The sequence below is a fragment of the Hyla sarda genome, chromosome 11, assembly GCF_029499605.1.
Source record: "Hyla sarda isolate aHylSar1 chromosome 11, aHylSar1.hap1, whole genome shotgun sequence".
Classification (NCBI taxonomy): domain Eukaryota; kingdom Metazoa; phylum Chordata; class Amphibia; order Anura; family Hylidae; genus Hyla; species Hyla sarda.
The window spans coordinates 70,728,140-70,754,460 of record NC_079199.1 but is presented as its reverse complement, the minus strand read 5'-3'; the positions used below and the strand labels follow the sequence as shown (position 1 = coordinate 70,754,460).

At 43.8% G+C, this 26,321-nt stretch overlaps 1 protein-coding gene across 3 annotated transcripts in view; it reads right to left on the bottom strand.

Moving 5' to 3' along the window:
• The window catches only part of SH2D2A (SH2 domain containing 2A), a 258,266-nt gene that overhangs the window by 126,257 nt on the left and 105,688 nt on the right, over window positions 1-26,321 (bottom strand). For 2 of the 3 annotated variants that reach the window (XM_056546543.1, XM_056546545.1), the window contains exon 4: window positions 7,770-7,859. The exons of the other annotated variant lie outside the window; for it this stretch is intronic. In XM_056546543.1, coding sequence (XP_056402518.1) covers window positions 7,770-7,859 — 90 coding nt within the window. The remainder of the gene's footprint in view (window positions 1-7,769; window positions 7,860-26,321) is intronic. 3 annotated transcript variants of the gene reach the window in all.

Below are 26,321 nucleotides of genomic sequence, written 5' to 3'. Positions count from 1 at the left end.
TTATCCCGTGCGTTTTCCCATGAAAATCTGTTGCTGGTCAGGTATAAGAACAAGAGGGATGTCCTTATGCTCACCACAACTCATGGGAACGGCAGCACCCCTGTCCCTCTGTGAGGTACCGCGGGACCGGTCCTCAAGCCTGATTGTATTCTGGACTACAATCGGTATATAGGGAGAGTTTATCATTCTGGTCACGTCCCCAAGCCATATGATGCCATGCAGAAAACACGGACATGGTACAGGGTGCCATGTACAACTCTTTTGTACTGTTCCAGCACGCTGGCAACACAGGGATATTCCTGCAGTTTCAAGAGGAAGTTCTAAAGACCCTCATCTTTGGTGGCCGCCAAGGAGCGGGTCAGGGCACCTCTGGAACTGTGGGCCCCCGGATCGTCCCCAGCCAACACTTTCCAGGTGAGGTCCCCCACACTGGAAGGAAGGGATGATCCCAGAAAAAATGCAGAGTGTGTTACAGGAGGGGGATTCGGAAGGACACCACCACTCAGTGTGACACTTGCCCCGATCATCCGGGCCTCTGTATTAAAAACTGCATCAAGGAGTATCACACTTCCATGGAGCAGTACATTTTTTTTTCCTTTTTTCAAATTTTTATTCCCCAGAATTATACTCCTATGAACCAGTCCAGAGTACATTGTCTTCCAAATTTTAACACCAAAACACTCCCCCCCCCCCCCAAAAAAAAAAAATCTTTCCCAATACCCCTGCTAATATCTTCCCCTCCCCCCCCCCAAAAAAAATGGGTCATGGGACACAGAGTCAACAGCATTGGGGGTTTGCAGTTGCTTCAAATGCGCAGTGCTCTCTCCCCACCTGAGTGGGGTGCGCATTTGAGTTAACAGGTTAGGGATGGCCACACACTTCACATTCCCAGAATGATGATTCAGAGCATCATTTTTACTTTCAGCTATACTCTGAGTCATCATTCTGGGAATTGGCATATCAGTATTACATTTTCATCCCTCCCCCCCCCCCCCCATAGTACACTTCATCTGTTCCTGGAAAATAAATTTAGGGAACACCCATTTGTTCCAAATCTCCACTTCACCCCTATACACCTTCCCTAGGGGATGTACTGTTTGTAATAGGCTCACATGTGGGTGTTTCTTTCTTGCATTTTCCTATGGATGTATGTAACTGTAATGTCCGTAAGAAACATCGGTCTAAAATGCGAAGAGTTCTCGGTCATGAGCTCTGACGTATTTCCAGGTGACAATTCGGAGTCACATGTTAGTTATTCCCAGAAAGATAAAGCAGAGCATAGGTTGAAAATTGCAATTTTCAAAAGCTACCCTTCATCCGTTCCTGCAAAGTAAAGTTAGGAAACCCATATGTTCAAAATGTCCTCTTTACCCCTATACCCATTCCTCAGTGTGGGTACTTCTGTAATGTGTCACATGTGGGTGTTTCATTTTTGTATTCTTCTCTAAAAGTATGTAACCGTCAGCTACTGATATGCCATAGGCCTCAAATGCAAACAGACCTCTATGACTTTTGAGCTTTGATGTTACCCCATATCGTTACCCCGTATGTGGATGTGTTTCCATAGTCACGAGTAAAAGTCCTCCAAAATTTGTAACCCAATTTCTCCAATTACCCCTTGTGAAAATGTACAAAATTGGGTAACCCCAGCATTTTAGTGTAAAAAAAATCTAAATCTAATCAATTTACCCCCACTGTTAAAAAAAAAAAAAAAAAACTGTGAGGTGTAAGTACTCATTGTACTCCTTGTTACCTTCCTTGAGGGGTGTAGTTTCAAAATTGTGGTCACTTGTCAGGGATTTTTTTTTATTAGATTTTATGTCAGAACCTCAACCATTGCAGTGCAAAGCACCACTTTAGGCCTCAAATCTCATCGGTGCTGTCTCACTCACAAGCCCTGTTTTGCACCTGTATAGTGCTTTACCGCCATATATGGGGTATGTCCTTATTCTAAAGAAATTTGTCTACAAATTTTGTAGAGCTCTTTTTCTCTTACTACTAGTGAAACAAAAAACATTTTTGGTTAATACCAGCAATTTAGTATAAAAAATTAATTTTTTCACTTTTATGGCCCACTGTTCAAAAAACCTGTGAGGTGTAAGTACTCACTGTAACACTTGGTAGGTTTCTGGAGGGGTCTAGTTTCCACAATGATGTCACATGTGGGGGGTTTCTGCTGTTCTGGCATCATGGGAGGTTTGAAAATGCACATGGCCCCCGACTTCTATTTCAGCAAAATTCTCTCTCCAAAAGTCCAATGGCGCTCCTTCTGTTAGGAGACCTGTAATGCGCCAGCAGAGCAGTTAACATCCACATATGGGAAACTCCTTGTTACGTTCCTTGAGGGGTGTTGTTTCCAAAATAGTATGCCATGTTTTTTTTTTTTTTTTGCTGTTCTGGCACCCTGGGGACTTTCTAAATGCAACAGGCCCCCCCAAAGACCATTTCAGCAAAATTCTCTTTCAAAAAGCCAAATTTTGCTCCTTCTCTTCTGAGCATTGTAGTGCGCCAGCAGAGCACTTAACGTTTACATTTGGGGCATTTTCTTAATCAGGAGAAATTGGGCTTCAAATTTTTGGTTTCTATTTTCTCCTATTACCCCTTGTGAAACAGAAAAATTTGGGGTAACACCATCATTTTAGTGTTAAAAAATCAAATTGTCCATTTTCACGTCCAACTTCAACGCAAAGTCGTCAAACACCTGTGCGGTGTTAAGTTTCACGATACCCCTTGTTACGTTCCTTGAGGGGTGTAGATTTCAAAAATAGTATGCCATGTGGGCGTTATTTTGCTGTTCTGGCACCATGGGGGCTTCCTAAATGCAACATGGCCCCCAAAAACTATGACAGCAAAAAAAAATTCAAAAATCCCACAGTTGCTCTTTACCCCTTGAGCCATGTTGTGAGCCTGCAGAGCACTTTATGTCAACAAATGAGGTATTTCCATACTCTAGAGAAATTGGGCTACAAATTTTGGGGGCTTTTTCTCCTTATACCACTTTTAACCCCTTAAGGACATAGGGCGTATCCATACGCCCCCGTTTCCAAGTCCTTAAGGACCGAGGGCATATGGATACAATTCAGTCCAGCGATGACCCGATGACCCGGAATTACTGGCTGATCGGGGCCGTCTCTGACGGCCCTGAACAGCCATAGCCAGCTGGGGTGAGGTGGCACTGGTGCCACCTCACGATCGCCCTGATTCGTCGGCCGGTTTCCCGGCCGACCAATCAGGGCGCCTGCTGCGGGTGTCACTTCTCTTCCGGAGGACGTGAGCGGGTGCGGGCAGAAGACCCCGCGTGCTGGGGACCCCGATCCCCGGCGTCCCTGTTGGGATCGGGGCCCCAGGAGCGACGGCGGCGAGGGACTTACCTGTGCGGCGGCATCGTGGAGCAGCAGCAGGAGGTGAGTGACAGCCTCCTGCTGTTGCTTAGCAACAGCTCCCAGCATGCAAAAAGGGCATGCTGGGAGCTGTAGTTATGCAACAGCCGGAGGCAGACCACCACAACTCCCAGCATGGCCTTATGGGCATGCTGGGACTTGTAGTTTTGCAACAGCTGGAGGCACATTTTTCTATGGAAAAGTGTACCTTCAGCTGTTGTATAACTACAACTCCCAGCTTGCACAATCAGCTAAAGTGCATGCTGGGAGTTGTAGTGGTGCATCTGGTGGTTGCATAACTACAACTCCCAGCATGCCCGTTGGCTGTCGGTGACTGCTGAGAGTTGTAGTTTTGCAACAGCTGAAGGCACACTGAGTTAAGTAGCAAACCAGTGTGTCTCCAGCTGTTGCATAACTACAATCCCCAGCATCCCCAGCCAAAGTAGTATGCCTCCGGCTGTTGCATAACTACAGGACCCAGCATGCCCTTCCGCTGTCCGTACATACTGGGCGTTCTAGCTTTTGCAACAGCTGAAGGCACACTGGTTGCAAAACACTGAGTTTGTTACCAAACTCGGTGTTTCACAACCTTTGTGCCTCCAGCTGTTGCAAAACTACAACTCCCAGCATGCACTGATAGACCGTACATGCTGGGAGTTGTAGTTTTGCAACAGCTTGATGTTTCTCCCCCCCCCCCCAATGTGAACGTACAGGGTACACTCACATGGGCAGAGGATTGCAGTAAGTATCTGGCTGCAAGTTTGAGCTGCGGCAAATTTTCTGCCGCAGCTCAAACTGCCAGCGAGAAACTACTGTGAACCCCCGCCCGTGCGACTGTACCCTAAAAACACTACACTACACTAACAAAAATAAAATAAAAAGTTAAAAACACTACATATGCACATACCCCAACACAGCCCCCCTCCCCAATAAAAATGAAAAACGTCTGATACGTCACTGTTTCCAAAACAGAGCCTCCAGCGGTTGCAAAACTACAACTCCCAGCATGCACTGATAGACCGTACATGCTGGGAGTTGTAGTTTTGCAACAGCTGGATGTTCCCCCCCCAATGTGAACGTACAGGGTACACTCACATGGGCGGAGGATTACAGTAAGTATCCGGCTGCAAGTTTGAGCTGCGGCAAATTTTCTGCCGCAGCTCAAGCTGGCAGCGAGAAACTACTGTGAACCCCCCGCCCGTGCGACTGTACCCTAAGAACACTACACTAACAAAAAATAAAATAAAAAGTAAAAAACACTACATATACACATACCCCTACACAGCCCCCCTCCCCAATAAAAATGAAAGCGTCTGGTACGCCACTGTTTCCAGCTGTTGCAAAACAACTACTCCCAGTATTGCCAGATAGCCACTGACTGTCTAGGCATGCTGGGAGTTTTACAACAGCTGGAGGCACCCTGTTTGGGAATCACTGGCGTAGAATACCCCTATGTCCACCCCTATGCAAGTCCCTAATTTAGGCCTCAAATGCGCATAGCGCTCTCACTTTGGAGCCCTGCCGTATTTCAAGGCAACAGTTTAGGGCCACATATGGGGTATCGCCGTACTCGAGATAAATTGTGCTACAAATTTTGGGGGGTATTTTCTGCTATTACCCTTTTTAAAAATGTAAACATTTTGGGAAACCAAGCATTTTAGGTAAAAAAAAAAAAAATTATTTTCACATATACAAAAGTCATGAAACACCTGTAGGGTATAAAGGTTCACTTAACCCCTTGTTACGTTCCCCGAGGGGTCTAGTTTCCAAAATGGTTTGCCATGTGTTTTTTTTGCTGTCCTGGCACCATAGGGGCTTCCTACATGCGGCATGCCGCCCAGAGAAAAATTTGCTTTCAAAAAGCCAAATGTGACTCCTTCTCTTCTGAGACCTGTAATGCGCCAGCAGAGCACTTTTCACCCCCATATGGGGTGTTTTCTGAATCGGGAGAAATTGTGCTTCAAATTTTGGGGGGGTATTTTCTGCTATTACCCTTTTTAAAAAAAGTAAAAATTTTGGGAAACCAAGCATATTAGGTAAAACAAAATTTTTTTTTTTTACATATGCAAAAGTCGTGAAACACCTGTAGGGTATTAAGGTTCACATTACCCCATATGGGGTGTTTTTTTAATCGGGAGAAATTGGGTTTCAAATTTTGGGGGGTATTTTCTGCTATTACCCTTTTTAAAAATGTAACATTTTTGGGAAGCCAAGCATTTTAGGTAAAAAAAAATTTTTTTTTTTACATATGCAAAAGTCGTGAATCACCTGTGCGGTATTAAGGTTCACTTTACCCCTTTTGTTACGTTCCCTGAGGGGTCTAGTTTCCAAAATGGTATGCCATGTGTTTTTTTTTTGCTGTCCTGGCACCATAGGGGCTTCCTAAAGGTGACATGCCCCCCAAAAACCATTTGTCGCTCCTTCCCTTCTGAGCCCTCTACTGCGCCCACTGAACAATTAACATAGACATATGTGGTATGTGCTTACTCGAGAGAAATTGGGTTTCAAATACAAGTAAAAATGTTCTCCTTTTTGCAAAAATTCAAAAATTGGGTCTACAAGAACATGCGAGTGTAAAAAATGAAGATTTTGAATTTTCTCCTTCACTTTGCTGCTATTCCTGTGAAACACCTAAAGGGTTAATACACTTACTGAATGTCATTTTGAATACTTTAGGGGGTGTAGTTTTTATAATGGGGTCTTTTATGGGGTATTTCTAATATGAAGACCCTTCAAATCCACTTCAAAATTGAACTGGTCCCTGAAAAATAGTGAGTTTGAAAATTTTGTGAAAAATTTCAAAATTGCTGCTGAACTTTGAAGCCCTCTGGTGTCTTCCAAAAGTAAAAACTCATAAATGTTATGATGCAAACATAAAGTAGACATATTGTATATGTGAACCCCCAAAAATGTATTTTGAATATCCATTTTCCTTACAAGCAGAGAGCTTCAAAGTTAGAAAAATGCTAAATTTTAATTTTTTTCATCAAATTTGGGGATTTTTCACCAAGAAAGGATGCAAGTTACCATAAAATTTTACCACTAAGTTAAAGTAGAATATGTCACAAAAAAACAATCTCGGAATCAGAATGATAACTAAAAGCATTTCTGAGTTATTAATGTTTAAAATGACAGTGGTCAGATTTGCAAAAAACGCTCTGGTCCTTAAGGTGTAAAATGGCCTGGTCCTTAAGGGGTTAAAAGTGAAAAAAAATTAGGGTTCCAAGAACATGTTAGGGTAAAAAATATAGATTTTGTGTTTTCTCCTCCACTTTGCTGCTATTCTTCTAAAGGGTTAACAAACTTTCTGAATGTAATTTTGAATACTTTGAGGGGTGTAGTTTCTATAATGGGGTCATTTATGGGGTATTTGTCACAGAAAGGCCCATCAAATCCACTTCAAACTTAACTGGAACCTGAAAAATTCTGATTTTGAAATGCTTGTGAAAATTTTAAAATTACTGCTATACTTTGAAGCCCTCTAATGTCTTGATAAAGTAAATGTCAAATTTCTGATGCCAACATAAAGTAGAGATATTGTATTTGTGAATCAATATATAATTTATTTGGAATATCCATTTTCCTTACTAACAGAGAGTTTCAAATTTAGAAAAATGCTAAATTTTCAAAGTTTTCATGAAATTTTGAGATTCTTCACCAAGAAAGGATGCAAGTAACGACAAACATTTACTACTATGTTAAAAGTAGAATATGTCACGAAAAAACTGTAATGAAAAGTTGCTGATTTGCCCATAGCAACCAATCAGATCACTTCTTTCCTTCTTAATGGGACCTCTGCAAAATGTAAGAAGCACTATGGGCAACTCCGCAACTTTTCCTCTGGACATATTTTGATAAATCTCCCGCTGTAAGCTTTCCAAGCAGGTCTGATACTTCTCTTTTTTTTGTACCCCCAAATTTGTAAAATATTTTGGCGCTGTAAGATTAAATATTATTATAACTACATTTAGTATGACAGAGTGCATATTCCACATGTTTATAAATGTCTTTCCAAACCACACAGTGTCTTATAACAGGTGCTCAACATCCCACAAAATTTGCAAGTTAAACATTTGCAAACAATATAAGTTTCAGTGCAGTCCACAATTGCGGTGCTGCAGTTCCCCTTACAAATATCCAGCAGACTCAGTCCCCCAAGGTTGTTTGTATGCTGGGTAATAAGGATCAGATGGAGAGAGATGCTTAGGGCCAGGGATGAGAGGAAGCATCATGCGGGGGACTGGGGATTCAACACATAATAAAAGCCATGATTTGGATCTCTTTCATAATTTTTTGGGTGCTGTACATATTTTCTGAGCAAATTTGTGTGATCGACTCAAAAAGGTTTTACTGTATATGAAAATGAAAACAGCCATAGGAATGTATTACCTGTAAGACAGGACAAATCCAATGCGACTTTCACAGAATCGGATAAGAAAACACCCCAGTGGTTTACTGTGTAATATTTCTTCTGCTCGGCTGTGTGTGAAAGGAATAATACAGACTCATAATCTGACAATGCTACATATCATTTACAATAAACTTAACCTGTTTTTTTATATAGTCTTTTCTTTTTATTCATATACTTAGCAACATACGTTAATGCACACAAAAATTAACAGAGACACAAATCAACCTCCCTCCCCACCTACCCATCTTGTGCTCTATCTATCTAAGATAGAGCAAGGTATGCGCAAAAATGTTGCACCTTACCGTGGACAGTTGTGTTGAGGGCACAACGCCTGTAATCGCTTGCAGACTCGCTGGTGCTTGTAGTCCTGATGTGTGGGAGGCAGCCTCTGCGTCCTTCACTGTGACCTCCAGGTACCGATGTGATGTGAGTAGAAATCAGGAAAAAAAGTTTGGGACGTATAAGATGGCGCCAAATCCCAAAGAAGACCAATGTGCCAAAAATATTTCTTAAAAACAATTTGGCTTTTATTGGCAATGTATAAAGGAGTAACCCCTCTATATGTTGCCAATAAAAGCCAAATTGTTTTTAAGGGTGCGTTCCCACACGGCATATACGCAGCGTATTTTACGCTGTGCAAAATTTACAGCAGCAGCGGGAAATACGCTGCGTATTCCTTGCTCACTATACACACAGGGCTTTCTGGCGACAGTCCTATGCGTGTAGTGAGTTTTGGAGGCGGGGCCATGTGACGGCGTGACTGTGACGTGCGACTCCGCCTCCAAAACCCACTGCACACATAGGGCTGCCGCCGGAAAGCCCTGTGTCTATAGTAAGCAAGGAAACGCAGCGTATTTCCCGCTGCTGCTGTAAATTTTGGGATTTGGCGCCATCTTATACGTCCCAAACTTTTTTTTTCCTGATTTCTACTACTTTAAAATTATGGCGCGCGAATATTTGATAGGAACCCACACTCTAATCTGGCCATATTTTTTCGACTGTATTTTAAAAAAGTGTGTGGGGAAAAAAAAAACTTTTGTTTTACGCCGTGTAAACATAGCCTTACTGTCATTTAACCCCTTAAGGACACAGCCAATTTGGCCTTAAAGACAAAGCCAGTTTCATTTTTCGTTTTCCCCCCCATGGGATAAGTTTTAGATCTCCTGCATGGAGCCCCGCCTCTCCCCTGGAAAGGAGCGTGTCGACCCCCACATGAAGCTGTGGCTGCCAAACCCCTCCATGTATCTCTATGGGAGAACCGGAGATAGCTGAACAGCTCTCCCATAGAGATACATAAAGGGGGCATGTTGACGCCGCTTCATGTGAGGGTAAACGTGCTCCTTCCTGGGGGGAGCTGAGGTCTCATTCAGGATGTCACAGGCAAGCCCAGCGATCGGACCCCCCGTGATCTAAAACTTATTGCCTATCCTTGGCAATAAGTACAACCTAGTGCAATAAGTACCAGCGCATCAGGACATACATTTACCTCCGCTGTCCTTAAGGGGTTAAAAAAACTGCTTTTGACATTTCACACAAGTATGCCAAAAGTTTTAATTTGTTGGTGTCTCCATGCACCTGTGTGTTTCACTTTCCGACTTGTTGCTCCGACTGTCTCCTGCAATGAGTTAGATCGAGCAATGAGCTAGAGAGTATAGTGCATAGCCTCATTCTTTTCCAGGATGATATCTAAGGATCGTGGGGGGTCTCAGCACTAAGACATTAATTTATCAAATTTTGATATGCCTGTGAGACATGTTAACATTTTTTAATGTTATTGTACATGTTATTGATTAGAATATTAAAGCTGAAGGATAAGTTTATTGGAGTAAACTTAAATAAGGCTCTAGTACCCTGTTGAGCCACCTTTAGCCTGCATACAAGTTGAGACATGGTTGGGCATAGAGGCATAAAGGTACCGTATGGCATCCTGTGGCAGATTTTCCAACAGTTTTTTCAGTTGGGCCTGTAGATCAATAGTTGGCCTGTCAGAAGTGCTCAATTGGTAACATATTTGGTGACTGGGAAGACCCAGGAAGTGTCATGTGTGCATATCCTCACATAACCACTTCTCCGAACACCTCAAGTCAGAACAGCCAAGATCAGTGGAGTAGCTATAGGGGTGTATTGTGACCAGGCTCTCAGCAAGGAAGGCCTGGATGCCCCACTTCTCACCTCACTTAGACGCAGCACTAAGGGCACAGGTGGCACAAAAAAGAAGTGAGGAAACAAGCACCTCTCTTTCCCAGACAATAATGTACTTATAAAGGGTGGGGAAACCATGTGCCCAGGCCTCATATCAGTTCATTAACTCCTTCGCCCTTTATCTTTTCTCCAAATAAGTCTAGGTTCATACTGGGTTTTGAATCTCCCTCACAGGTATCATCAGCATTCCACTGAGAATGGGATGCCGACACACACTGCTCTGCTTTTGCACCAGGGCCAATGAGCCTTTAGCTACACCCGTGGCCTAGATGGTGGCCAATTCTTTGAAACAACCATTCTGCTTATCTCAGTCCAATGATGAACCCCCTTTCAAAGGCTCAACTGGGTAAATGCATCACAGAGGCGTCATATGTCTAGCAGTCAACAATCTCTCAACAAAACTCAAAGGTGGCATCTCAGAGCTCTTTTTATAGGGCAGGGGGAAATACTTTTACACTTGTAATCATTTACATAATCTGCCTGGCACATACCTGTATGCTGAGTTTTGCAGCAATCCTACATTTCTATCTGAGTGCATTCTTTTTTGGCAGTGAGTATACAATGCTACTAAGCCCTTGCCCTGCTTTGAAACCAGAAGCTACCAACTACCCAGTGTCTTACTGTAAGGCTAGAGGACCTGACTGAATCAGGAGTTTGGAGGAGATCAGGAGTCTCACAGCAGGAACAGAGGTTGAAGTTCACTTACTCCTCCCCTGAGAGGTGAGTTCCACTCATGAAAGTTATTTATACTTTATATATTTTTTTCTGTTCTGGAGCAATTTGCACATCTCAAGTTTTTTTGCTTTTCTCTAGATCAACACAGTTGGGTTATAGGTTTAACTTGATGGACTCAACCTCATGAACTATGTAACTATACTGTATATACATATTGGTGGCACTCTGCATATTTTCTTTGTAGGTTGTCAGGTGGAAAACAACTTATCCTCTGTCCACAGCTTAAGTGTTTGATTGCAGGTTGCATAGTATCCTATGAACATTATGGGTTTAAATGCCCCAGTGGCTCCCTCATAGGTATCTGCTTCCTTGCCACTAATTACAAAACCTTCCTATTCACTAAACCAGTAGTTTTAGTCATGACACTGCTACTAATTCACTCACATGGACAGTCAACAGTCAATTAAAAACCATGCTGAGCATTAAGTCAGTCGTTTACAACCGTACTGCACACGTCCATCTTGGTTATGTTCACACTAAGATTATGCGGTGCTGTTCACATAGCTGAATTTTCGATGCTGGAAAAATCTTGCGTGGAATGCACGGAATGCATTGCCGTCTCTTGCTGGTGCTCTGCCTTCATGAACAATGTAAAAACAGAGATTTTCCATGCAGACAATGCCATGTAAACATAACCTTAGGGTGCATTCCGACGTTGCAGCTGTTGCAAGTGGAAGAAACCGTACCATCATGTGCATCATATTGGAGTGAGCGTGTGAGTGTGTGTATGTAGCAGAGTTGAGTGTGTGAGTTTGTGTATGTAGCAAAGCTGAGTGTGTGTATGCAGTAGAGTTGAGTGTGTGTGTATATGTAGCAGAGCTGAGTGTGTGTGTGCGTATATGTAGCAGAGTTGAGTGTGTGAGTGTGTATGTAGCAGAGCTGAGTGTGTAAGTGTGTGCATGTAGCAGAGCTGAGTGTGCGAATGTGTGTATGTAGCAGAGCTGAGTGTGCGAATGTGTGTATGTAGCAGAGATGAGTGTGTGTGTATATGTAGCAGAGCTGAGTGTGTGAATGTGTGTATGTAGCAGAGCTGAGTGTGTGAATGTGTGTATGTAGCAGAGTTGAGTGTGTGAATGTGTGCATGTAGCAGAGTTGAGTGTGTGAGTGTGTATGTAGCAGAGATCAGTGTGTAAGTGTGTGTATGTAGCAGAGCTCAGTGTGTGAATGTGTGTATGTAGCAGAGCTGAGTGTGAATGTGTGTATGTAGCAAAGCTGAGTGTGAGTGTGTATGTAGCAGAGATGAGTGTGTAAGTGTGTATATGTAGCACAGCTGAGTGTGTGAGTGTATATGTAGCAGAATTGAGTGTGTGAGAGTGTATACGTCGCAGAGCTGAGTGTATATATGTACCAGAGCTGAGTGCGTGATCAGATGTATGTAGCAGAGCTGAGTGTGTGATCAGGTGTATGTAGCAGAGTTGAGTGTGTGCATGGTCATGCTTACACATAATCACACATTCAGCTCTGCTGCAGACCCATGTCGCACACTAATTTCTGCTACCAGGGTGCCTCCAGCTTTTAAAAAACTGCAACTCCCAGCATGGCAAGTTTTGCAACACTTGGAGGCATTCTGGTTGGTAGACACTGATAAAGAGGTAAGGGGACAGATTGTTCAGCCAAATTAAATATTTTTTAAGCCCAGACATTCTGGGGGAGATTCTAAAAAAACTACTGTCATTTCTGTTCCAGCGATATTATTCACACCTTTTTTCTTTCTCCTCACATTTTCAAAGGTCTCTTTTGCAGCTTTGAAAATATGCTGCTTTTGCACCAAATTTTTTTTTGTTGCAGCCATATTGTTTCTTTTTTTTTTTTTTTTGCTCGATCATCTTCTCCAGCCCCTTACCATCCGTACCCCAGGATTCATACAGGATACGAAAACTTTACTTCAAGCTGTACGAACCGTGGATTGGCCGACCAATGCCACATGGCTGTCCTGTGACGTGGTCGCTTTATATACTATATATACTCTCACACAGCAAAGCACTGAATGTAATTGCATACCATTTGGATAAATACAGTAACTATATTCTTGATTTGAAACAATATATCCTGAAAATTCTTAATTTTCTACTCACTCATAATTTCTTCCGATTTGATAAACAATATTTTTTTCAAACAGGTTGCCCGATGGGGGCAAAATTTTCCCCATCCCTGGCAAACCTCTACATGGCACATTGGGATGAGGTCGTCCTTTTCTCCAATGCCAGCCCCTTTTCCCATCTCGTGGGCTGGTATGGGAGATATTTGGATGACCTCCTCGTGGTGTGGTTAGGTACTGCACAAGAGGCGGAGGATTTTGGCTGCTACTTGAATATTAATAACTACAATGTGAAGACATTACTCAGCGCCTCATGAGTAGAGGCTACAGAAAATGTGATATTAACAGAGCAAAACATTTTGTAAATGCAAAACCTGAGGGTTACTACTTAGAAAACAAAATAAATAAAGAAACCAAAAAAACTGCCAAACAAGATCTACCTACCTTCAGTACCCCATACGGCATACAATTAAATGAAATAAGAGAATTTATACTTCATCACCTACCTATACTTCATTATGATGAAAAACTTTCAAATATTATCAAAGATGGCATTCGGATTGTCCCACGCAAAGGGAAATCCCTATACAACCATATATCTCTTAGTGACTATTCGTCCTTAAACAATAACAGTAAGAATTCTAAAAACTGGTTGGACTGTAAGGGCAATTACCCATGTAACCACACTCGGTGTAATATTTGCAGATATACGAATACCTCTTCCAACTTCAAATCTATATAAAATAATATAACTTACAAGATGAAATCATTCATTGACTGCCATACTTCACATGTCATCTACTCTGCTGTTTGTTGCACCTGTAATCTACAGTATATAGGATGTACCTCTTGAAAACTGAAAGTAAGAATTTCGGAACATCTTCACATGCCGTACGATCTGAATAAAACCCAACGCTCTATGAGGGGCATTTACTAATCTTTTACTATGTAGTCTGGTTTTTACCCTGTTTTTTTCTACTTCATTTTTGACTATGTGCGACCAATTTACTAAATTGTTGCACGGCATTAATAAATTTGGCACACATAGGCAAAAGTGGGAAATTTACTTCATGTAGTAGAAAAAATAGTCTGTTCCTTTTTCCTGCTGTCTGAATAGGTTTGGCTGCTAGGTTTCCTTCTGGATCTTTTGTTTTTGAGTTTTTTTTAGCTTCTTCACCACATCTAAATAATTCAATAACTAAATTGTAGTCATGGCTCAGAAGTGGTAAACGGCGTTTAGTGTGTGTGTGTGTGTGTGTGTGTGTTTATTACATTTTTTTAACACAGTTTTTTTCTCCCTAAATGTACTTACACTTTTTTTTTTTTTTTGGTTACTTCTTCTACAGATCCGTGTATCCTGTGGACTCCTTCAGATTCGGTGGACTACTTCGACGACCAGTGTTTTTCTTTGCTTGATGTTAATAAAATGGTTAACGAGGGCTTGTGGGGGAGTGTTTTTTTGTAATAAAATATTTTTTAAACCTGTTGTGTTTTTTTTTTTTTTACTTTACTAGACAGGCTTAGTAGTGGAAGCTGTCTTATAGACGGAGTCCACTATTAAGCTAGGCTTAGCGTTAGCCACAAAAACAGCTAGCGCTAACCCCCAATTATTACCCCGGTACCCAACAACACAGGGGTGCCAGGAAGAGCCGGTACCAACAGGCCCGGAGCGTCAAAAATGGCACTCCTGGGCCTAGGCGGTAACAGGATGGCATTATTTAGGCTGGGGAGGGCCAGTAACAATGGTCTTCACCCATCCTGGTAACGTCAGGCTGTTACTGTTTGGTTGGTATTTGGCTGAGAATAAAAATAGGGGGACCCTATGCGTTTTTAAAATATATTTAATTATTTATTTAAAAAAAAACGCATAGGGTCCCCCCTATTTTCATTCTCAGCCAAATACCAACAAAACAGTAACAGCCTGACGTTACCAGGATGGGCGAGGACCATTGTTACTGCCCCCCCCCCAGCCTAAATAACTCCAGCCTGTTACCGCCTAGGCCCAGGAGCACCATTTTTGACGCTCCAGGCCTGTTGGTACCGGCTCTTCCCGGCAACCCTGTGGCGTTGGGTACCGGGGTAATAATAAGGGGTTAGCGCTAGCTGTTTTTGTGGCTAACGCTAAGCCCAGGTTAGTAATGGACTCCATCTATAAGACAGCTTCCACTACTAAGCCTGTCTAGTAAAGTAAGGAAAAAACACAACAGGTTTTAAAAAAATTTTATTACAAAAAACACTCCCCCACAAGCCCTCGTTAACCATTTTATTAAAATCAAACAAGTCCACAGGATACACGGATCTGAAATGAGAAGAAAAAAAAAATCGGTTAGTACATTTATTATCACCTGCTCACACATCTCCCGCCCCGCACGACTACAACTGCCAGCATGCCCTTACAGTAAGGACATGCGGGGTGTTGTAGTTGTGTGGTGCAGGAGATGTGTGGGCAAGTGACAAGCTTGTCCCCTGCCCCCAGCTGCAGGACTACAACTCCCAGCATGCCCTTACAGTAAGGTGGGGCGGAGGCCGGGCACAGTGTTTCCCAACCTGGGACTTGTAGTTTTGCAACATCTGGAGGCACCCTGGTTGGGAAACACTGTTTTAGGCCAGTGTTTCCCAACCAGGGTGCCTCCAGATGTTGAAAAACTACAAGTCCCAGCATGCCTGGACAGTCAAAGACTGTCTAGACATGCTGGGAGTTGTAGTCTTGCAACATCTGGAGGCACCCTGGTTGGGAAACACTGTTTTAGGCCAGTGTTTCCCAACCAGGTTGCCTCCAGATGTTGCAAAACTACAAGTCCCAGCATGCCTGGACAGTCAAAGGCTGTCTAGGCATGCTGGGAGTTGTAGTCTTGCAACATCTGGAGGCAACCTGGTTGGGAAACACTGGCCTAAAACAGTGTTTCCCAACCAGGGTTCCTCCAGATGTTGCAAAACTACAACTCCCAGCATGCCTGGACAGCCAAAGGCATGTCCAGGCATGCTGGGAGTTGTAGTCTTGCAACATCTGGAGGCACCCTGGTTGGGAAGCTTGGGCAACTTACCGGCTTCCGTAAGATCCAGCGCTGCATGACACTGCTGCGCGACACTGCTGCGCGACGATCTCCGTCAGCGATCGTCGCTGGAGCGTCGGAAGGGTAAATGAACGTCTTCGGCCGGTCCCCTTCAGCTGTTTAGTTTTGCAACAGCTGGAGGACTACAGTTTACAGACCACAAACCAGTGGTCTGCAAACTGTGGCCCTCCAGCTGTTGCAAAACTACAACTCCCAGCATGCCTGGACAGCCAATGGCTGTCCAGGAATGCTGGGAGTTGTAATCTTGCAACATCTGGAGGCACCCTGGTTGGGAGACACTGTTTTAGGCAAGTGTTTCCCAACAAGGGTGCCTCCAGCTGTTGCAAAACGACAACTCCCAGCATGCCTGGACAGCCAAAGGGTGTCCAGGCATGCTGGGAGTTGTAGTCTTGCAACATTTGGAGGCACCCTGGTTTGGAAGCTTGGGCAACTTACCGGCTTCCGTAGGATCCAGCGCTGCACGACACTGCCGCGCGACACTGCCGCACGACAGTGCCGCCCGACGATCTCCGTCAGCGATCGTCGCTGGAGCCTCGGAAGGGTAAGTGAACGTCTTCGCCGGTCCCCTTCAGCTGTTTAGTTTTGCAACAGCTGGAGGACTACAGTTTACAGACCACACACCAGTGGTCTGCAAACTGTGGCCCTCCAGCTGTTGCAAAACTACAACACCCAGCATGCCCTGACAGCCAAAGCCTTTGGCTCTCAGGGCAGGAGCCCGGGCTGAGATTACAGTGCAGCCGCCCGGGCTCCTAATACGGCCTCCCCGCTACCCCCCCCCTTGTCTCCCGCCCGCGCCGCTCAGCTCCCGCTGCTACAAGACTACAACTCCCAGCGTGTCCTCACTGTAAGGGCATGCTGGGACTTGTAGTCTAGCAACAGCAGACAGATGGAAGTTGTGTGGTGCTGGCAGGTGAGAGGGGTGGGATGTAAATCACTGTAGTGTCCCGATAGCGCAGTGAGGGTAGCGGGGAGAAAGTATGTCGGAGCCCGGGCGGCAGTAGCTTTGCCTGCTCCATGTTGGAGCTGGAGTAAATTTTGTCAATTTTTACGGCCGTTGCGACAGTTTATTGCGCAACTGCGACTGTGTCAATTAATAAATTCCTGACCACTGCAAGTAAAAACTGAAAACTTGCGTAAATTAAGCGGGAATTTTTTTTTTTACTTTCTAGCTCTTGCTAGTGAAAGTCGCACAAAAAATAGGGTAAGCGCAATTGCGACAATTTTGCGCCAAAAATAGTCAGAAAAAAATGACTAAACCCCTTAGTAAATGCCCCTCTATGTCAGGACTGACCAAACATTTCTTTGAGGAACATGGGAGCGATCTGTCCAGCCTGAGTATACAGGGCATTGAAAGGGTTAAACCTCCTAACAGAGGTAGTGACTGGGGGAAGATGGTATTCAGACGGGAGGCGTTTTGGATTCTCCGTCTGGTTACCAGATTTCCCCGACGACTTAATTACAAAAACGATCTAATATATATCTTCTAAATACAACAATGTTACTCCTGTGATATACATATTTTTCTGAATATTATTTTGTTCGTCTCTCTTTACCTGAGTAGCTGCAAATTCTCCTACCAAGATGACTAATGCCTGCCCTCACCCTCCAGGTGGGTGGACTCTTTACTTTGCCTACTAAACTTACTACAGGTATAAAGAGAGGAACAGGTTCCCACATATAATTATTGCTATGATTAAGGTTTATTAACTGGCTCAGCAATCAACCGTGCTTCCACCGCAACCTGTCCTGTATCTACACCTACCATTGGAAGGGTGAGCTGACTCCAATTTTCTCTTTTTTTTTTGCATGAAAATTGCTGAGTTTGGTGCCAAAATTTTCGATTTTTGCGCCAACTTTTACATCCAAGAAAATAACAGTGGAAACATCTCACAGAATATTCCATGGTTACTAGTGCCCAGACAAGCGATAACTGTATAAATAAAACATTTCTGAGCTTAAATATGAGTGTACGTGCAGTGACCAAGGGGAAAAAAATATAAATATATATATATATATATATATATATATATATATACAGGGTGGGCCATTTATATGGATACACCTTAATAAAATGGGAATGGTTGGTGATATTAACTTCCTGTTTATAGCACATTACTATATGTGAGGGGGGAAACTTTTCAAAATGGGTGGTGACCATGGCGGCCATTTTGAAGTTGGCCATTTTGAATCCAACTTTTGTTTTTTCAATAGGAAGAGGGTCATGTGACCCATCACACTTATTGGGAATTTCACAAGAAAAACAATGATGTGCTTGGTTTTAACGTAACTCTATTCTTTCTATAACAAGTTTCTGATCACTTATAAAATGTGTTCAATGTGCTGTCCATTGTGTTGGATTGTCAATGCAACCCTCTTCTCCCACTCTTCACACACTGATAGCAACACCGCAGGAGAAATGCTAGCACAGGCTTCCAGTATCTGTAGTTTCAGGTGCTGCACATCTCGTATTTTCACAGCATAGACAATTGCCTTCAGATGACCCCAAAGATAAAAGTCTAAGGGGGTCAGATCGGGAGACCTTGGGGGCCATTCAACTGGCCCACGATGACCAATCCACTTTCCAGGAAACTGTTCATCTAGGAATGCTTGGACCTGACACCCATAATGTGGTGGTGCACCATCTTGCTGGAAAAACTCAGGGAACGTGCCAGCTTCAGTGCATAAAGAGGGAAACACATCATCATGTAGCAATTTTGCATATCCAGTCGAGTGGCCCCCAAGGTCTCCCGATCTGACCCCTTAGACTTTTATCTTTGGGGTCATCTGAAGGCAATTGTCTATGCTGTGAAGATACACGAGATGTGCAGCACCTGAAACTCCGGATACTGGAAGCCTGTGCTAGCATTTCTCCTGCGGTGTTGCTATCAGTGTGTGAAGAGTGGGAGAAGAGGGTTGCATTGACAATCACACACAATGGGCAGCACATTGAACACATTTTATTAGTGGTCAGAAACTTGTAAATAATTCATGAAAGAATAAAGTTACGTTAAAACCAAGCACATCATTGCTTTTCTTGTGATGTGTCACATGACCCTCTTACTATTGAAAAACAAAAGTTGGATTCAAAATGTCCGGCTTCAAAATGGCCACCATGGTCACTAATGTGCAACAAACAGGAAGTTAATATAACAAACCATTCCCATTTTATTAAGGTGTATCCATATAAATGGCCCACCCTGTATATATGTATGTATGTATATATATATATATATATATATATATATATATACATACATATATACAGGGTGGGCCATTTATATGGATACACCTTAATAAAATGGGAATGGTTTGTTATATTAACTTCCTGTTTGTGGCACATTAGTATATATATATATATATATATATATATATAATTTTTTTTTTTTTATAACATTTTTCAATAATAATTACTTATTTTTTTTAACCCCTTTTTTCATTTTCAATTTTTCCTTCTTAACTTTAAAAAATCATAACTCTTTTAAATTTTCTCGTAAAATACTCTATGATGGCTTTTTTTTGCGTCACTAATTCTACTTTGTAATAAGATTAGTCATTTTACCCAAAAATCTACGGTGAAATGGGGAAAAAAAAATCACTGTGCGACAAAACTGATGAAAAAACACTATTTTGTAAGTTTTGGGGGCTTCCGTTTTTACGCAGTACATTTTTCGGAAAAAAGGACACCTTACCTTTATTCTATAGGTCCATTCAGTTAAAATGATCCCCTACTTGTATAGGTTTGATTTTGTATCACTTCAGAAAAAAATCATGAATACATGCAGGAAAATTAATACGTTTAAAATGGTCATCTTCTGACCCCTATAACCTTTTTATTTTTCTGTATTCAGGGCGGTATGATTGCTCATTTTTAGCACCGTGATCTCAAGTTTTTAGCGGTAACATTTTTGTTCTGATCAGACTTTTTGATCACTTTTTATTCACTTTGCAGTGGTATAAAAAGTGATCAAAAATGCGCTATTTTGGAATTTGGAATTTTTTGCGCGTACGCCATTGAACGTGCGGTTTAAAAAGCGGTATATTTTTATAATTCGGACATTTCTGCACGCGGTGATACCACATATGTTTATTTTTATTTACACTGGTTTTTTTTATTCTTGGAAATGCAGGGTGATTCAAACTTTTATTAGGGGAAGGGATAATTCAAAGGGTTAATGATTATTTTTACGCTTTTCTAATATCATAGCTCCTATAGGGGGCTATAACATTGCATTAACTGATCTTTTACACTGATTGATGCATCTCCATAGGAATGGATCAATCAGTGTTTTCGGCGATTGATTGCTCAAGCCTGGATCTCAGGCTTGAAGCATTCATTCGGTGATCGGACAGTGCAGGAGAAGGTAAGAAGACGTCCTCCTGTGCTACAGCTGTTCGGGATACCGCAATTATGCCGCGGCGATCCCGAACAGCTCCCTGAGCTAGCCGGGCACTTTCACTTTCGTTTTTAGCCACGCGGCTCAGCTTTGAGCGCGCGGCTAAAGGGTTAATAGCGTGCTGCACCGCGATCGGTGCCGCGCGCTATTAGTGGCGGATCCCGGCTTCACTATGTCGCCGGGCCCACCGCGATTTGATGCGGGGTCGCCGTGTGACCCCGCGTTATATCACAGGACCGGGACTCATGACGTACGCGTACGTCATGGGTCCTTTAGGGGTTAATAATAACTTACATAACACCTTTCCCCCCCCCAAAAAAAAAAAACAATAAAACTACAACCATTTCTGTGAAAAAGCTGGTGTGAAATTTTTGATGTAAACTGGACTCTTACCCCTTAGAAAATATCATGTAAAGCAGACAATATACGTGGACACGCCCACTTTTACAAAACTGACATGAACAGTGTAAACCGCGGCACAAAGCTCTTTGAAAATGTGGGCGATACTTTTTGCGCCAAATTTTTTTTTTGGGTGCAAAATTCTTTGAGAATCTCCCCCTCTGTGTACTTTATAAAGATTTATGATTTACTATTGTGAAGAGTTTTGTTCGGTGCACACTGCTGCTCCAGCACTTCTAGCTATGTGAGCAGTGTACTACGGGAAAATGGCACAGGTCTGTGAAGTGTGAGGTAGATGAGGGGTGTACGATAGAGCGAGGGGGGATGTTTCTATATTTGCACAATATTTATCAAAGGCGTGCAGACACCTAATGATACATGTCCCCCATTATACACAAATGTATATCAGTATGCACACACAATATATACTCACACTACATTTATATGCACAAACATAGTGTATACATACACAACACACATCTAAAGCAGTACATATACACACATGCTGGACACATGCAAAGCCACAATTCGCACATACTGTATACACTGACAACAGACATGTCAACAAGTATATACAAACATAGTAAAAATACATACAAACATGACACACTAGTTGCTCTCCTTTATGTAACTGTTATTTACAAAAGCCAGGTCCTTAGTAGTGTTGCAAGGGAATATTCGCAATGCGAATTTTATTTGCGAATAATAGCACTATATATTCGTAATTACGAATATTCGTTTTTTTTTTTCCTACAGTACACATCACAGTGATCACCCCTCTCTGCTTCCAGCTTGTGTGGTGAAAAGAAGGCTCTAATACTACTGTGTGAGACTGGCGTGCGAATATTTACGAATTTTCGCTTACGTTAATTTTAGTATATGCTAATTTTCGCATATGCTAATTTTCGCATACTCGAAATTTCACATATGCTAATTTTCGCATACGCAAATTTTTGCTTATGTGAAAATAAAACGCAAATATTATGACTATGCGAATTTAGCGAATATATGACGAATATTCGTCCATATATTCGCGAAATATCGCGAATTCGAATATGGCCTATGCCGCTCAACACTAGTCCTTAGTATATTCTACAGCTCATAGTATGCAACAGAAGGGGGGGGGGGGGAAGTCAGTGGTAGCTGCAGGCTAATGCCCTGCTGGGAACAGAGGATGAGGTGCCTGAGCGACAGTGGAATGCAGGCGAGTGCAGGGCCGAAACACGGTAAGCCCTCGGCAGGGGGTAGTGGAGGCAGATGGAAGAGCTTGCACTGTTCCATTCATTTTTATGGGAGAAGCAAAGATACCAGAGCACAGCAATCGGGAAATGGAGTGTTGGAGTGTGTGTCATCTGCAGCATGCACTCTAAAAGCCTGGGCCCCATTCTGGAGATCGTGGTGGGTCCCAGCGGTTGGATCCCCTTCAATCAAACACATCCCGTATCCTGTGGATATGGGATAAGTTGTTTCTCACCAAGCAACCTTTTTAATATTTTAAGGAAAGTGTTATAATATGTACAGCAATGACTTTTGTTTTGCAATTACTGAAAAATACTGAATTCATCAACAACTTTATTTAACCCCTGGATGCCACATTGTTTCCCTTTATCAGGGTAGGGTCACACTATACACTGTGTATTCTCCTATGAGCAGACACATGGGGCTACTTGGCGGCAGTCCTGAATGTGCAGTGAGGTTTGGAGGCAGACCCATGTGTCACAGTCGCTTTGGAGTGTTATGAGTAGGATTTCACATAGCGTGAAATATGTATATATGCTATGTGTGACCCTACCCTAAGGTTTAATTGCAACAATGTTGGAGATAATAAAAACTTGCCTGGTCTAAGTTTCCACCTTCTATAAGTTGGCTTAGCTTTAGCCAAAAATGGCCATCAAAAAGTGGCAATTTTTTTGGTGAATTCAAGCCACTACCCCTTTTAAATAAAGGTGTGTCCTCTTTTAGAGGGTGTAGCAAAAATATCTAAAATGTGGGAAATGTGTTCTTACCTGAAATTTCCATTTCCTGGAGTCTGTAGGTGGCACACAATGGGTTAAGAATTATTCTGACCCGGAATTAGAAGAACACACCAAGCAGTACATATTATGCAGAAAACAATGTTACCAATTAAACAATTAAACTAATAGACCGCAGATGCCCCCTAGGACATAAAAGACCCCAATAACCAGACCACACTTGTATAGTATGCAGCAATAAGGATTTATTAGGGTGGGATCAAGTTGTGCCACCTACGGACTCCAGGAAATGGAAATTTCAGGTAAGAACAAATTTCCCACTTCCTGGTCATCCTATGGCGGCACACAATGGGACTTGCAACCAAAGCAATGCCAAACAAACATAAGAAGAAGAAAGGAAATTATCGGCTACTAGCTCCTTGAATTACACTCGCACCGAAGGCCGATCCTACAGAGGCAGAGATATCTAACCGATAATTGACCTAACTTAATGAAGGTTGTAGGCGAGGCCCAGGTTGCTGCGTGGCAAATCTGATCCATTGGTACATGGTATTTTTCTGCCCATGAAGCTGCTGTTGAGAATGAGCTCCGAGGCATAGGGGAGAAGTATCACCCTCTAATTCATAGCAGTGCTGAATGGTATCGCTGATCCATCTTGCCAAAGAGGTTTGCTTGCTTTTTTTACCTTTTCTTGTGCCCTGGAAGAGAATGAAGAAGCCTTCTGATATCCTGAAAGGTGCATGCCTTTCCAGATATGTTAGTATGGCTCTTCAGAAATCCAAGAGATGAAGATCTCCGTCTTGCCCTTCCAAAAGCACAGGCAACACCAACTCTTTACGTTCTGAACTGATGGAACCTTGGGGAGAAAGCCTGGCATCGTTCTAAAGATGACCGAATTAGGTAATAGCTGTTACGCCGAGCGCTCCGGGTCCCTGCTCCTCCCCGGAGCGCTCGCGGCGTTCCTCTCTCTGCAGCGCCCTGGTCAGACCCGCTGACCGGGAGCGATGCACTGACATTGCCGGCATAGCGGGACGCGCCCGCTAGCAAATCGCATCCCAAGTCACTTACCTGTCCCGGCCCCCGGCTGTCATGTCCTGGCGCGTGCGGCTCCGCTCCTTAGGGCGCGCGCGCCAGCTCTCTAAGATTTAAAGGGCCAGTGCACCAATGATTGGTGCCTGGCCCAATTAGCCTAATTAGCTTCCACCTGCTCCCTGGCTATATTACCTCACTTCCCCTGCACTTCCTTGCCGGATCTTGTTGCCTTGTGTCAGTGAAAGCATTTAGTGTTGTCCAAAGCCTGTGTTTCCAGATCTTCTGCTTTCCATATTGACTACGAACCTTGCCGCCTGCCCCGACCTTCTGCTACGTCTGACCTTGCCTCTGCCTAGTCCTTCTGTCCCACGCCTTCTCAGCAGTCAGCGAGGTTGAGCCGTTGCCGGTGGATACGACCTGGTTGCTACCGCCGCAGCAAGACCATCCCGCTTTGCGGCGGGCTCTGGTGAATACCAGTAACATCTTAGAACCGGTCCACCGACACGGTCCACGCCAATCCCTCGCTGACACAGAGGATCCACATCCAGCTAGCCGAATCGTGACAGTAGATCCGGCCATGGATCCCGCTGAGGTGCCGCTGCCGAGTCTCGCTGACCTCACCACGGTGGTCGCTCAGCAATCGCAGCAAATTGCCCAACAAGGACAGCAGCTGTCGCAGTTGACCGCCACGTTACAGCAACTTCTGCCACTGCTACAGCAGCAACCATCTCCTCCGCCAGCTCATGCACCTGCTCCGCAGTGAATGGCCGCTCCTAGCCTCCGCTTGTCCCTGCCGGACAAATTTGATGGGGACTCTAGACTCTGCCGTGGATTCTTATCTCAATGTTCCCTACATATGGAGATGTTGTCGTACCAATTTCCTACAGAATGGTCTAAGGTGGCGTTCGTAGTGAGCTTTCTTTCTGGAAAGGCCTTGTCTTGGGCCACACCGCTCTGGGACTGCAATGATCCTGCCACATCCACAGTCCAGTCCTTCTTCGCTGAAGTCCGTAGTGTCTTTGAGGAACCAGCCCGAGCTTCTTCTGCCGAGACTGCCCTGCTGAACCTGGTCCAGGGTAATTCTTCAGTAGGCGAGTACGCCATCCGATTTCGTACTCTCGCTTCCGAATTATCTTGGAATAACGAGGCTCTCTGCGCGACCTTTGAAAAAGGCCTATCCAGTAACATCAAGGATGTGCTGGCCGCACGAGAGATTCCTGCCAACCTGCAAGAACTTATCCATTTGGCCACCCGCATTGACATGCGTTTTTCTGAGAGACACCAGGAGCTCCGCCAGGAAAAAGACCTTGATCTCTGGGCACCTCTCTCACAGTATCCTCTGCAATCTATCCCTGTGCCTCCCGCCGAGGAGGCTATGCAAGTGGATCGGTCTCGTCTGACCCACGAAGAGAGGACTCGCCGTAGGGATAACAATTTATGTCTGTACTGCGCCAGTACCGAACATTTCTTGGTGGATTGCCCTATTCGTCTTCCACGTCTAGGAAAAGCACGCACGCACCCAGCTCACGTGGGCATGGCGTCTCTTGGTACGAAATCTGCTTCTCCACGTCTCACTGTGCCCGTGCGGATTTCTCCTTCTGCCAACTCCTCCCTCTCAGCCGTGGCCTGCTTGGACTCTGGTGCCTGGCCCAATTAGCCTAATTAGCTTCCACCTGCTCCCTGGCTATATTACCTCACTTCCCCTGCACTTCCTTGCCGGATCTTGTTGCCTTGTGCCAGTGAAAGCGTTTAGTGTTGTCCAAAGCCTGTGTTTCCAGATCTTCTGCTATCCATATTGACTACGAACCTTGCCGCCTGCCCCGACCTTCTGCTACGTCTGACCTTGCCTCTGCCTAGTCCTTCTGTCCCACGCCTTCTCAGCAGTCAGCAAGGTTGAGCCGTTGCCGGTGGATACGACCTGGTTGCTACCGCCGCAGCAAGACCATCCCGCTTTGCGGCGGGCTCTGGTGAATATCAGTAGCATCTTAGAACCGGTCCACCGACACGGTCCACGCCAATCCCTCGCTGACACATAGGATCCACATCCAGCTAGCCGAATCGTGAGAATAGCCTCAGATATGGTTCCCTGCAGGATAATGCCTGTAGTTCCCCAATATGTCTGGCTGACGTAATAACAATTAGAAAAAGTGTTTTGAGATACAGCCACTTCAATGATGTTCACTCCATAGGCTCGAATTTCTTAATACTATTGGAAGGTTTCATGAAGGTAACGGAGGACAATAAGGAGGCCGCAGCTATTTTTTTTTAGAGCTCTAAAGAATCTGGACACAATTGCTGAACCTGCGAAGAGACCTTTCCGATGGGCATTAATGGCTGTAACTTGGACTCTTAGGGTGTTGGGTTTGAGACCCTTGTGAAATCCTTCCTGAAGAAAAAGTAACAGTGTTACATAGTAACATAGTAACATAGTTCCTAATGTTGAAAAAAGACCAGAGTCCATCAAGTTCAACCTATAACCCTAAAGAGTCCCTACTGAGTTGATCCAGAGGAAGGCAAAAAAATCCTCATACTAGAGGTAAAAATTCCTTCCCAACTCCAAATATGGCAGTCAGAATAAATCCCTGGATCAACGTTCTGTCCCTATAAATCTAGTATACATAACCAGCGATATTCACCATGACCACCTCCTCAGGCAGAGAATTCCACAGTCTCATTGCTCTTA